Genomic DNA, 14,514 nt, shown 5'->3' with positions numbered 1-14,514 from the left:
TTTCTTATCTTCAATTCTCTATTTCACTTTTCTAAAGACCAGTGATTTTGGAACCTTTAGATTATGGCAATCCTGCGTTTAATTTGACCTCACATCCTTGAGTTTGGAAGAAATCATTTTGGAATGAAAGAACAATTACCTCAGTTTTGATTACCTCCCACTGATATACATTTATCATTGACAAAGTTAAAATACTCTCTTTCGACTCAAAAATTTACCCACAGCATATCCTAATAACATTTTTTGCTGAAAAGTATTATCCGGCAAACCCATTCCTCATTATGTATACCAGCACACTTTTTTTTTCTCTCAATTCTATCATGCCTTGACACGATGACCAATTAAAAAGACCATCTGGAGGAAATTCAGATGGTCCCAGCGATAATAGGCTAACTCCACATAGACAGTATTGGAGATCAGGAATGAACCAATTTGAATCATCATTAAATATTTTCCTTTCATGAATAAATTCAACAAACAGAACCTACTAGGTTTTACATAACAACCTCTCTCTTTTATCTCGTATCCTGAATGCGAGACAATTACTGAGGCAAAAAGCAACGTTTTCCTTGTTCACAAGAAATTGAGATTTAAACTACCCCAGAAAACTATAGTTCAGAATTGTTCTACCAAGTACTGTAATTGAACAAGATTTATGCACAGCCATGTTTTGCAATGAAGGCAAAAAGAGAGGAATAACATTTATTTGGTGCCTTTGCAGAGAGTTTTGCTATGCTAGACATTGCTAATTGCTACCAAAATATAATCAGTGCAGGAGACAGTTATTTGGTCCACCATGCTGTGCTTGCTCCTCAAAAGGTCAATCAAATCAGTCCAAATTCCTTGCTGTTTCTCCATCATTTTGATTTTTCTTTCCATTTAAAATAATGAAAAATTTCCTTCAATAGATACCATAAAAACTAATCATGGGAAGTCAGAGCATATTTGTTATTTGTGCCTTTGCTTCTTTTTTCTAATTAACTTAAAGTGCCTTTTCGGTCATCAGCATATTAAATCTTCAGTGAAATAACTTCCTTCTCCAACTTCCAACCCATTGGCCACTGCAGAGTTATGGTAAAACTAAATGATTACGTGGCACTGATCTCAACAGCCGACTTTCATTACCGTGATTAGTTCTCACAGAATATGCCTAGTACCAAAAGCCAAAGAATTTTTTGTATCTTCAAGAGAGTAGAAGGATTACACAATTGCTAATGTGCTTTTATAGTTTTTACTGAAACTTGTAAAATATTTCAAAGCAAATAAAGTTAGTAATTTCTCCATAAATGTATCACAGGTTAGACTTTGTGCTTAATCATTATCAGTTTCCATGTACTTTATATGGCAAAAAGAATCAGTGACGATAGCCTGGTGTCATTGGCTTTATGTTTTACTTTGATGTGTTCTCCAATGAGTAAAGGAGCCCTTGAACTGGACATTGCGAATATAACATAACAAGAAGCATCACGGTCACTTCTCCTGTGGCACTGTTTTCCATCATCATAGTAAATTCCAACACCAGAACTCAGATGGTTAAAGTGCACATTGATGATATTCCTTTTTGACTCTAGGGCAGTTTTCTCCAATAAGCAAACAACACATAGGCTGGAGTTTTAATTGGCCAATGTGTCAATGCATGAAAGAACTTATTGGAATGTGAAGAAAAATAGAGTGCAGGAAAAAATAGTGGGGGAGTGGGATTGCTCTGCTATGCCATGGAGTGGTCTCCTTCCATAAGGAAATATGGAAGATTAGCCAGGCAACACTTAATTTCTTTCAAAAAACACAATATTTGGAATACTACATTCAAGACTAACTATCAGATATCCAAATTTATTCTCCTCAGTCTAGATGGAATCACCTTACTCAGTGTAATATGGTCCTATGCAAGATGATACGAGGAATGAAAGCATAGAATATGCCATGAGTATTGAGTTTAGTGCAATGTAGTTTGTAATACTGTCTAAAGTGACACATCTTCATCACTCTGTAGAGTGGTATCTATGCCTCAAAGTAGGATGACGATAAACTGCATTTTTAATGTAGAAAAGATGTACCATGATTAAAATATTTAGAATGGAGAGAGAGAAAAAAATGCTCCTTGCTATTCCTTCCTGCCTTACACTCTATTCCAATGTCCAGATCTAAGTTGGAGGGATGCAACATATAGCTGCATCAATTAGCACACAGCAGCATCATCTGTGAGTTGTCAGGAAGAAGGAATTTCTTACAGAGTACTTCATATTCTCCACTATCAGTGAAATATTCCCAATGTAACAGAGATCAATGGCCTACCTTTGAGGATCTGTGAAGCTGATCACCGATGTAAGTTTTTCGAAACTGGTCAAAGAAACTAAGCATGGCAAGCTCGATCTTTTCATTTCCTGATTGAGGTAGCCTGGAGTCTACCAGATTCACCAGCTGAAAAACACTATGAAAAAGAAATACATTAAAATGGTAATATCAATTAATCAGCTATAGTAGTATACTTCTAAACACAATCTACTGGAGGAACTCAGATGTGTCAAGCAGCAACCGAGGGAGAAAAAAGTATGGTCGACATCTTGAGGCAAAACCCTTTATTGAACCTGGTTAAATGTAGTAGAGAACCACTTTGAAGAGGACATGGTGGGATCATATCAGATTGATGAACCAGGCATAGGTGAAACAGAGGCTGAGAAAGAGGCAAGAAAAACCAGGTCAGGAGGAGGAAGATGAGTGACACATGCTGGGATGGGTGATGAGAGCCAAAGGCTGCCAGTGCTGTAATATGTTAAGTAGAGAAGGTAAGAATGGTAGGATAATGAGAGACCAAATGGAAATGAAGAGGTTGGGGTTAAAGGGAAAGGAAGGAGCTGAGATGGGGTTGGAGGGGGTAGAGCCAAAGAGGAAGGGGAAATGATGAGCTCTTCCAGCAGAATGAGTCTAGCTTCAGATTCCAACATTTGTCATTTTGTGTTTGTCCCCATTGTACACTTGTTATGGATCTGAATTTATTTTTATTTTAACCATACAGCCCATAAATTTGGTCCATGAAACTCATGCTGCCCAATTACATCCAATTAACTTACCAACCCTGTTCATTTTAGAGGGTGATAGGAAACCGGAGCACCCAGAGAAAACGCATGCAGGCCTCTGGGGAGAACATAAAAACTCCTGACGAACAGCAGCAAATTCAAACCCAGGTCACTGACGCAGTAAAAGCGGTGTGCTTAATGTGTATAAATATTTTGGGTTAAAGTCTCTGAGATAGAGGAGAAAATCCAGTCTGGCACTTTTGTGCAGTACTCAACATAAGATCAAGTCTATTGGGTGGGAGTTTAATCTGATGAATTTACTCAGAAGAGTAAAAGTTTGTCCAGCTCTATTAGAAGACCAGAGACTTTCTCACTGACTCTCCTCTGAGATAGAGGGTGTGTAGAAGTGTTTAACTATGAAGGGAATGGGCAATGACGTTTTTAATCGGAGAAGTTGGGTCAATTGAGAACAGTTTTTCCTCATTCCTGACAAGGGACTCAGGCTCAAAACATTGATTGCCTTTTACTTCTTATGAATGCTGAGTGACTTGCTGAATTTCTCTAGCACTTTTGCATATTGTTTTATTCCTTGGAGCACAGAAGAATGAGGGTGATCTCATAGAGATGTACAAAATCGTGAGAGAATAAATTGGGTGAAAGCATAGAGTATTTTGCCCAGAGCAGGGGACATAAGTTTCAGATGAGGTGGGAAAGATTTAACAGAAACCTGAAGGAAGGGTGGTGGTGTATGGAACAAGCTTCTGGAGGAGATTGTCTTTTGCAACACTCAGGTCTCCCCTCAGTCTCCAACGCTGCAGAGAAAACAATTCAAGTTTGTTCAATCTCTCCCCATAACTCATGCCTTATTAATCCAGGCAACATCCTGATAAACCTTTTTTTAAATTAGTTTTTTAAAATTACATTTTGACATACAGCACAGTAACTGACATTTTCAGCCCACGAGCCCATGCCATCCAATTACATCCAAATGACATACACCTCTGGTACGTTTTGAAGGGTGGGAGGAAACCAGAGCCCCTGGGGAAAACCGACGCAGACAGAGGGAGAACCTACAAACTCCTTACAGACAGCACAGGATTCAAACCCTGGTCCCAATCACAGGCACTGTAATATCATTGTGCTAACCGCTATGCTAACTATGCTGCCTTCTTCTGTATCTTTTTCAAAGCCTCCACTACCTTCTTGTAATGAGGCAACCAGAATTTATAATGGGTTCTCAATTCCAGGGTTCTCAGCTTGGAGTGAAGCAAGGTGATCCCTCAAAGATGGCAATGAAAAGACAGCAAACCGGACAGCGAGACCTGAGAGTTAATACCCCATTGTGTAATTGGATCATGGATTTCTTCACCTCCAGACCCACAATCAGTGAAGATTGATAAGAACTTCTCCACAATTTCCATCAGTACCAGAGCACCACTGGGCCATGTCTTACCCCCCCCCCCCCCTCCTGCAACTGCCTCACTTTACACCTACGACTGTGTAGCTCAGAATGACAATAACATCATCTACAAATTTGCCGACGACACCATGGTAGTGAAGGAAGGGGATGAGTCAGCACACAGGATGGAGATTGAAAACTTGGCTAAATAATGCACCCGTAACAATGTTACACTCAATGTTCATAAAACTGACGAGCTGATTGTTGACTTCAGGAAAGGAAAGCCAGAGATGTACAATCCAGTGATCATTGTGAGATCAGAGGTGGAGAAGGTGAACAAATTTAGGTTCTTGGGAGTCACTATCACAGAGGATCTTTCCTGGACCCAACACACCAATGGCATTGTGAAGAAAACAAATCAGTATCTCTACTTCCTCAGGAGTTTATGGAGGTTTAGTATGACACCAGAAACCCTGACAAATTTCTACAGAGGCGTGGTGGAAAGTGTGCTGACTGCTGCATCATGATCTGGTATGGGAATATCAATACCCCTGAGCATAAAACCCTCCAAAAGACAGTGGACACAGCCAGGGCATCATATGCAAAACCCTCCACTCTATTGAGCACATAGTTAGGGAATGCTGCCATTGGAGGGCTGCAGCAATCATTAAAGACCCTCACCACCCACTCTATTCTGTCTGCTGAAATCAGGAAAGAGGTATAAGTGCCACAAGACTCACACCGCCAGGTTCAGGAACAGCTGTTACCCCTCCACCATCAGACTCCTCAACATCAAATTCAATCAGAGACTCATTTAAGGACTCTTACTTGTGTACTTTATTGATTTTCTTTTATTCTCTCTGTATTGCTGATGCACCATCAATGACTCCAAAAGACTGAAGTTGAACGAACTAATATGCTTTTATTTGCTATAGAACAAAGGCACGACCATGCTGTCTGACTGTCCTGCACTGGGGAGGGGGCTGCGGAACAGTCACCTTTATTCAGGAGCCCTTGGGAGGGGCCACAGGTATAGTCGGCCAATGGATGTGGCCAAACAGATAAATATATATGTCCAGTGGTTTACCACATTCACCCCTTTTTTTTTTAAAGAGTCCAGCAGGGTGAAGTGGTAATAATAGTTACAAATTAATTTTTTCAGTAGGCCTGATTTTTTGCTGTGACCGTCATAATACCAGTTGTGAATGTGGCACAGACGTGGGGGTCCTGGGCAGTCTGGGTCACCTGTATGCAATCGTCGGTGTTGGGTTGGTGGGTATGCGGTGACGAATCTGGCATGTCCTCTGTTGGGGGTGAGGTATGTGCCATGGCACTGCTGCATCGTGGGTGTCTAGCAATGAGGGGAGTGTGGAGTGATCAGTAGAGGTCTCCAGAGCCCCTGAGGGCACCAGATCCCTAAAAGAGATGGTGTCCTCATGCCCATCAGGGTATGCCACAAAGTCATATTGGGGGTTGGCATGAAGGAGGTGGACCCTTTCAACCAGAGGATCAGACTTATGGTGCCTCACTGGCCCTGGGGACGTCAGCCGCGCTGGCAGAGTGATCCATTGCAGATTTTCTTGGAAAGGAAAACATATGTTCATGCAGTGTGGCATTCATGGCAGTACATAGGAGGGACTTGATGGAGTGGAACACCTCTGGGAGGACCACTTGCCAGTGGAAGACTGGAAGGCCCCTAGACCGCAGGGCTAGGAGGGCAGCCTTCCAGACCTGGCATTCTCCCTGGGGTTGTAGGTGGTGGTTCTGTTCATGACAATGACTCTGGCCAGCAGGTACTGATGCAGCTTGTTGCTCATAAAAGAGGACCCCTGAATATAGCTGGGGAAGCTGAATAGAGTGAATAGACTGTGCAGGGCCTTAATGACTGTGGCAGCTGTCACAGTCATTAAGGCCCAGGGTTTGAGGCAGGTGGCTGCCTCTACCATTTCCTATGGGTCCCCTTCAGCGTCACCAATGGAGTCTCGGTCTTCCAGCGGGAGATGGGCTGCACGGTAGAGCAGTATGAGCTGCAGGCCACATTGCCGTATTTCAACAATGTCACCATCTGTGGCCACAACCTGCATGGCCATGACAACAACCTTCAAAAATTCCTCCAAACTGCCAAGTTCCTCAATCTCATGTACAATAAGACCAAGTGTGTATTTCACACAACCCGCCTTGCCATCCTTGGCTGTGTCATTGAGAACGCAATTATTGGTCCAAACCCTGACTTCATGCGCCCATTCTTGAAGGTCCTGAAAAGATGCCTGGGCTTTTTCCTCTTACTATGCCCAGTGAGTACCTAATTATGCAGAAAAGGCCTGCCCCACATCAAATCCATCTCTGACACCAGAAGCCCGTGCAGCCTTCAGCCATATCAAGGCAGATATTGCCAAAGCCATAATACACACTGCAGATGAATGCACCACATTCCAGGTGGAAAGCGATGCATCAGACTTTTTTCTGGCTGCTACCCTTAACCAGGTGGGCGGACCTCTTGCTTTCTTTTCCTGTACCCTCCAGGGACCCAAAATTCGACACTCCAAACCCCTTCCCAGCAGGGCCATGTGGGGGCCGCCATCTTCAGGACCCAGCAACATCACGTGCAGCCCGCCATCTTGGAGACCACCATCTTCCACATCAGCTCATGATCTCTCCACTGCAGCAACAAGCAATGCTCCGACACTGGCCTCCATCACACTCAACCAGGACAGCCCACATCAGCTTGCCAGGTCAATGATGGATATTCAGGTAAACAGCCACGTGATGTTTGATAGTAGGAGCAGGGAGAGCTTCAATACAAAAATAGTAGGTTTGAATGAGGGTGATGAGGGTACAGACATCAAAGAATTGTTAAAACAATGGATCCCACAATTCTTTGGAGCTGAGGAATTTTAAGACAGTATTGAAATTGAAAGAGCTCACAGGACTTTGACACCAAAACCTCAAATAAATCAAAAACCACAATCTATTTTGGTAAAATTGCTATGCTATCCAGTAAGAGAAAAAATATTAGAACTGACTGCTAGACAAGCCAGGGAAAGAAAAGGACCACTGGAATACATAAGTTTTGAACTATTAAAAAAACAAAGAATTTAATTCAACAAAAAGTATACTATGGAAGAAGGGCTACAACTTTATTTTACATTATCCAGCCACTTTGAAAGTATTATTTTCAGGCAGAAAAAAAAAGATTTTTTATTGAACCAGAAAAAGTTAAACAGTTTGCTGAACAGTTGCCAGAAAATCAACCAGAAAAAGTTGAATTAACACCACAAAAGGATATCTGAAGTTAATATGCATAAATCTATTTTGATTCAAAGAAAACTTAGACTGTACATATTATTATAGACATTAAGAATTTGATTGTATTAAGGTTTTAATTTTTTTGGAAAATATGTTTATAAATATTCTGGAGAGGGATGCCTGGGGAAGGAAGAGAGTATGCTGCAAGATCAAGTGACAATTGTGGTTTATACCGCAACCCAAGATGTTAAGGGAGTTGTGATTGTCTTACAAGTTAGTAATGTGTTTGTATTGTATATAGATATGTTTTGGGGAGATAAATTGGGGAAGGATGTATAGTGTAGGTCACATACAAACAGTTCAAAACAGATTTCATTTAAAGTACTGGAGCTCTGCTCAAGCCAGACAGGGCCTGCAGCTCCTGGGGGCCTTTGCATAAACTTTGGGGAGTGCCCAAGATACTTCACTAATGGATTGATGTTTTGAAAAACAACAGATGAAAGAAATCGGAGAAGTAGTTCGGAGCTCCAGGCTGTCCAGGAGTGGAGCTTGCTGTTCTAAGAGGATCATGTGGTTTTTGCAAGCAGAGAGTTGAACAGCTTTTTCTCTGTGAGAGAGAGAGAGAGAGAGAGAGAGAGAGAGAGAGAGAGAGAGAGAGAGAGAGAGAGATAGAGAGAGAGATAGAGATCAGTTCTGCAGTGCTACAATCAGCAGAAGCAGCAGCTGGCACTGGAACAGGACAAGCTACAAAGCTTGTGGAAAAACCCCATTTGGAAGATGGGGTGTGAGTGCTTGGTTCAGCCTGGTCAAAGCCCTTGTGGTTCATGCAAGAGGAGACGACTGGCTGCCTAATGTTTCACTTGAAATAAGAGAAACACAAGGACCTCTGTGGTGACCTGAAAGAAAGAGGTTATCATCTGCAAAACCCTGATGTGGCTGATTAAAAGGAATCAGTTTGTGTGCAACGAGCAACAAATCTCTCTCTGAAAACCAATAAGAACCTTCCTGAGCAGTAACCATTTACCTTTCAAGCACCAAAGCCCGATGAACTTTATAAATGTTAAATTCTGTGCACAGTATAAAAATTGCCTGCAAGCAGTGAACTTGAAGCAATGAGAAGTGAGATTGGACTGTGAATCAAAGAACTTTTCTAAATTTACACACATACATTACATACACATGTGCTTAAAATTAGAAGGGGCTAAGTTAGGTAAATTAATAGTGATGATAAAGTTTGATCTTGTTTTCATGTTTAAGATAATTAAAAGCAACTTTTGTTTAAGTAATCATTTGTCTTGATGAATATTTACTGCTGTGTTTTGGGATCCTCTGGGTTTGTAACAGTAAAGACAACTCAATTGGGGAATTTTTTTTCTTTTTTTTTCTAAAATTCTTAAAATTTTATTATTTTTATGCTATTTGTGTCATCAGGTATAGACAAAAATTATAAACATTAAACAGGTATTTTTAGAGGAAAAGAGTTAGAGGATTTGAAATGGTGATAGATAAAGAAATTGAGATTAATAAAATGAATACATTGAAATTTATAACTATTAATATTAATGGAATACAGAATCAGATCAAGAAGAAAAAAATAGACACTAATTAAAAAAAGAAAAAAATAGATGTAGCATTTATACAAGAAACAAACTTAACAGAGGCAGAACATCATAAATGAAAAGAAATTGGGTAAGTTATATAATTCAAAAGCTAAAGGAGTTGCTATCTTTAGAAAAGGTAACTACAGATTCAGCATAGATATATCATGATAAATTGTCAAATCTATTTGGAATCTTGGATACTACTTTATATCCATGCATTTAATGAGGATGATAAGAAATGTATGCAAATTTTTTATGTCTATTGAACACTTAAGGACATATTTTGTTAGGTGGAGATTTTAATTTTAGTTTTGATCCTTTATTAGATAAAACTGGAAGAAGTATCACAAAAAAAAGAGAAGCTAAACTTACATCGTTTAATGCAATATATAAAATTAATAGACATATGGAGAAAGAAACACCCAAATAGACATAAAACAAATAGACATTCCAATAGACATAAAACCTGCTCCAGGAATAGATATGTTTTTACTCTGCTCAAATGCAAGGAAGAGTTCTGGATAATGAATATAAAGCAAGATTATTATTCACCCCTATTACTAACAATTGCTCTAGAAGATATTCAATGTAAAAGATATAGATAGAGATTTAACTATGCTGTTAAAAAAAGATTTTTGAGATTTTATAGAATATGAAATTAAAACATCTTTTGAAATTAACTCTATTTCTGTAACAAATACATTTATATTGTGGGCTCAATTAAAGCTTTCATTCGAGGTCAAATAATTAATTATACAACCAAAATTTAAGAAGAATACTGTCAAGAAATAGAACAATTAGAAAAAGATATATTAATTTTAAAGAAATATTTCATAAAACAACATGACATAAACAAGAAAATTGTCAGAAAAAATTGAAATGTAAAACATTACAAGCATATGCAGTAGAAAAAAATATTATGAGCGCTAAACAAAGATATTACGAGTTAGGAGAGAAAAGACATAAAATTCTGGCTTGGCAGTTAAAAACAGAACAAGGAATAAGATCTACTGTAGCAACAAACCACAAGAAATTAATGATAATTTTAAAACATTTTATAAACAACTATATCAATCTGAATTTTTCAGAGAAACTTCTGAAATAAAGAATTTTCTCTCCCACATTAACCTACTTCAATTAGATTTGGAGGAACAATGCAAACTATAAAAGCCATTGACCATTACAGAGGTTTATGATACACTAATGTATTTACCAAATAATAAATCACCAGTGAAGACAGATTTCCCATGGAGTTCTATAAAACCTTTAAAGAATTATTAATTCCACCTTTTTTAGAAGTATTAAAATAAGTAGAAGAAACTCAAGACCTTCCTGAATCTTGTAAAATGGCTATAATTTCAGTAATACCAAAAAAAGGAAAAGATCCTTTAGTACCATCCTCATATAAACCAATATCTTTGATAAATACAGATTACAAACTCATTGCGAAATTATTAGCAAATAGACTAACAAATTATTTACCAAAATTAGCAAAATTATACCAGAACGGATTTGTTAAAAATAGAAAATCAGTTGACAATGTGTGTAAATTTATTAACTTGATCCATATGGCACAAACAAGGATTGAACAAACAGTTGCCATAGCATTAGATGCTGAAAAGGCCTTTGATAGGCTTGAATGGAGGGTCTTGTTTAAGGTATTACAGAAATTTAAAGGACCAGAAAAGATCAGATAAAACAATAAAGGGAATAAAAATAAATGATGAAAAATTTAAAATTAGCCTATTTCCTGATGATATCATTGTATACCTAACACAACCCAAAAAGTCAATAAAGATGTTACATACTAAATTGAAAGAATATAGTGCAATATCAGGATATAAAGTTAACACTGATAAAAGTGAAGCATTATATACATTGAAAACAGGTATCTCCTTTTAAATGGCAGACGCAGATGTTATCTAGGTATTAGAATAGACAATAATTTAAATCATCTGTTTAAATTAAACTATCAACCACTATTAAAAAAGATTCAAGACGATCTAGAAAAATGGAAAGACTTACCTATAACACTGATTGGGAGGGTAAACTATATAAAGGTGAACATATTTCCGAGATTTCAGTATTTTTCAATCGTTACCTGTTCCCTTATCAGGAAAATCTTTCCAAAAGATGAATAAATTAATAAGAAAATTTCACTGTAAGGGTAAGAAATCAAGAGTGGCTTTGGAGAAGTTAACATGGTCATATAAACAAGGGGGTTTGCAGCTATAAAATTTTAAAAACAGGCAGCTCAATTTAAAAAAAAATTTCAAACCTATCAATAGGGCTCAAGATAGAGTTATATAAATTAGAAGAGAATGTTTCTTAACTTTAATTTATAAATGAAATGCGTGACAGATTATATCATATTTTATATTGTATATAGATATGTTTTTGAAGGCGATAGATAGTGGGAGTAGTGTAGGTTACAACAAACACAAACACTTCACAAAACAGATCTCATTTAAAATGTCAGAGCTCTGCTCAAGCAAGACACTCCAGGCTCCAAGTTCCTTTGAAAAAACTTTGAAGAATGCCTATAGAGACTTCACAAGTAGGTGTTAATTGGCCATCTTCTGGAGTGATGGATTATTGTTTTGAAAGTAATGATGAACTGACTCAGAAGATTGGGTCCGGTGCTGCAATCTGTGTGAATGGAATTTGCTGTTCTGAGAAGGTAATGTGGTTTTGCAAGTAGAGAGAGAGAGAGAGAGAGAGAGAGAGAGAGAGAGAGAGAGAGAGAGAGAGAGAGAGAGAGAGAGAGAGAGAGAACTGGTTTCTGCAGCATGGCAGCCTGGTAGCTTGTTTAAAACCCCCCATTTTGAAGATGGGTTGTGAGTTTGGAGTTCAGCCTATTCAAAACCCAAGAGGAGATGGCTGGCTAGAGTGTTTCACCTGAAATAAGAGAAACATAAAGGAACTCTGTGGTTACCATTTGTCAAACCCTAATGAGGTAAGTTTCTTCTGCAAGACACTGAAGTGACTGATCAGAGGGAATCAGTATGTGCGAGTCCAATGAGCAATGAATCGGTCTCTGAAACCAATTAAGAGAGTAACCAATTACTTTTACACATGAGAGCTTGGTGAAAATGAATAAATGTTAAAATCTGTACACAGTATAAGGATTGCCTGATACCAGTGAACTTGGAGCAGTGAGAAGTGAGATTGGACTGTGAATCAAAAAACTTTTCTGAACTTATACACGTTACATACACGTGCGCTTAGAATTAGAAGGAGGTTAAGTTAATAGTAATAAGTTGAAGCTGGATCCTGTTTTTATGTGTAAAGAAAATTAAAAACTACTTTTGTTTAAAGTAACCATTTGTCTTGGTGAATTTCTGTTACTGCTGGATTTTGGTGTCCTCTTGGCCCATAACAAACAAGAAATTATTAAGAAATAAAAATAAACCAATATTACATCATATATTAAAAATATGGAGTAATATACATTTAGAAAGAGGGATGGTAACTATGAACTACCAAATATATTGTTGAAGCAAAATCAATTGATTCCTTTTACAATGATCAATACATTTTTTTAACGAATAGACAAGAAAAATAATTAAAAGAATAAAAGATTGTTTTTTGGGTAATATTTTAATGACATTTGATCAACTGAAAAATAAAGATGAAATATCGAAGGACAATATTTTCTTATTATCAATTAAAAACATTTAAAGAAGATAGGAACAAGTTTAATGCTACCTGAGTCAAGTTGTTTTGAATATATAATTACAGACACATCAATAGCTAAAAAATTTATTACAAAATAATAAAAATGATAAAAGAAATGTACAAATCAAAACAATGTTGGGAAGAGGATTTAAATATACAGATAAAAATGAAATTTGGTCTGAATTATGTAATGGTGTTATGATAAATACATTAAATACTCAGTATCATATGATACAATATAATTTGTTTCATAGATTATATACTATACCTCAAAAATTAAAAGAATAGAGTCCTACATTATCAGATAAATGTTTCCGTGGTAAACAAGAAATTGGTACAATAGTACATTCAACTTGGACGTGTAAGAAAGTAAGATTTTTCTGGGATGAATTGAATCAAATATTAAATCAAATAACAAAAAAACCTAAAGATCAAAAAAAAATTCTATTAAGTAATATAAATGATACAATTAAAATGGATAGATCTCAAAAACAATTTATTATGATTGCTTCAACAGCAGAAAAAAATGCATAGTGACAACTTGAAAAATGGAAACATCTTTGAAAATACAGTGCTGGTATATAGAAATATATAGCTATATTCCATTAGAAAAAAATATCTATAATTCAAGAGATTACTTTGGACAATTTAAAAAATCTGGGAACCATATATAAAGTTCATTGATGATCGCTAGATCAAACCTCCCACTCTTAAAAGGATAATATAATGTATGTTACCAAATATAATATATAATATTCATCAAGTCAATAAAAATTGGATAATAACCATGTGGCTCCCTTTTTTCTTTTTGGGGTTTAATTTTTGGGGGAGGAGAGGGAGGAAAGATGAAGAGACATATATATATATATATATATATATATATAAATTTATGTATGTCAAGCATATAGTTTTGAATTATTGTGACTTTATAATTTTTTTTAAATTCTAGTGCTCTTCCCTCATCAATTACCTTTGTCACCTTCTCTAAAACACTGTCCCTCACAAAACCATGTTGACTATCCTTAATCTGACCATGACTTTCCAAATATGCATAAATCCTCAGTGTCCTTACCAATAATTCCCTAACCATTGACATGAGGCTTCCTGGCAGACAATATGCTGGAATATCCTTTTTTCTCTGTTGAAATAAAGATACAATTTAGCTGCTCCCCAATCCTCAGTCCTCTGGGACCTCACCTGACAGTGTTGATGATGCAAAGTTCTATGCCAAGGCCCCAGCAATTGCTTCACTTGACTCCTTCAATAACCAAAGATACATCACATCAAACCAGACAATGTCCACCTTAATACTCAAAAGACCCAAAACCACCTCTTTCTTGATGTTCCTTAAATATTCCTTGATATTCCTTAAAACATGAGCATTCCCAAAATTATGCTCTGTATCATGTCCATATCTTTCTGCCTGGTAAATATCAATGCAAAGTATTCAATTAGTACATCACACACTTCCTCTAACTTGATATACAAATTCCTTCTTTTGTCTTAAGTGATCCTACACTCTCTCAAGTCATCCTCTTGTTTAGATCTCCTATAGAACTGGGAAGCTATGCAC

General features: G+C 37.2%; 1 protein-coding gene across 2 annotated transcripts in view; it reads right to left on the bottom strand.

The window, feature by feature from the left end:
- The window catches only part of LOC138743479 (ran-binding protein 17-like), a 726,783-nt gene that overhangs the window by 518,496 nt on the left and 193,773 nt on the right, over positions 1–14,514 (bottom strand). For both annotated transcript variants that reach the window (XM_069898924.1, XM_069898925.1), the window contains one exon: positions 2,296–2,431. In XM_069898924.1, the coding sequence (XP_069755025.1) occupies positions 2,296–2,431 (136 nt within the window). The remainder of the gene's footprint in view (positions 1–2,295; positions 2,432–14,514) is intronic.

This window comes from Narcine bancroftii, chromosome 9, assembly GCF_036971445.1.
Source record: "Narcine bancroftii isolate sNarBan1 chromosome 9, sNarBan1.hap1, whole genome shotgun sequence".
NCBI classification, from domain to species: Eukaryota; Metazoa; Chordata; class Chondrichthyes; order Torpediniformes; family Narcinidae; genus Narcine; species Narcine bancroftii.
This window is presented reverse-complemented; position numbering and strand designations above follow the sequence as displayed.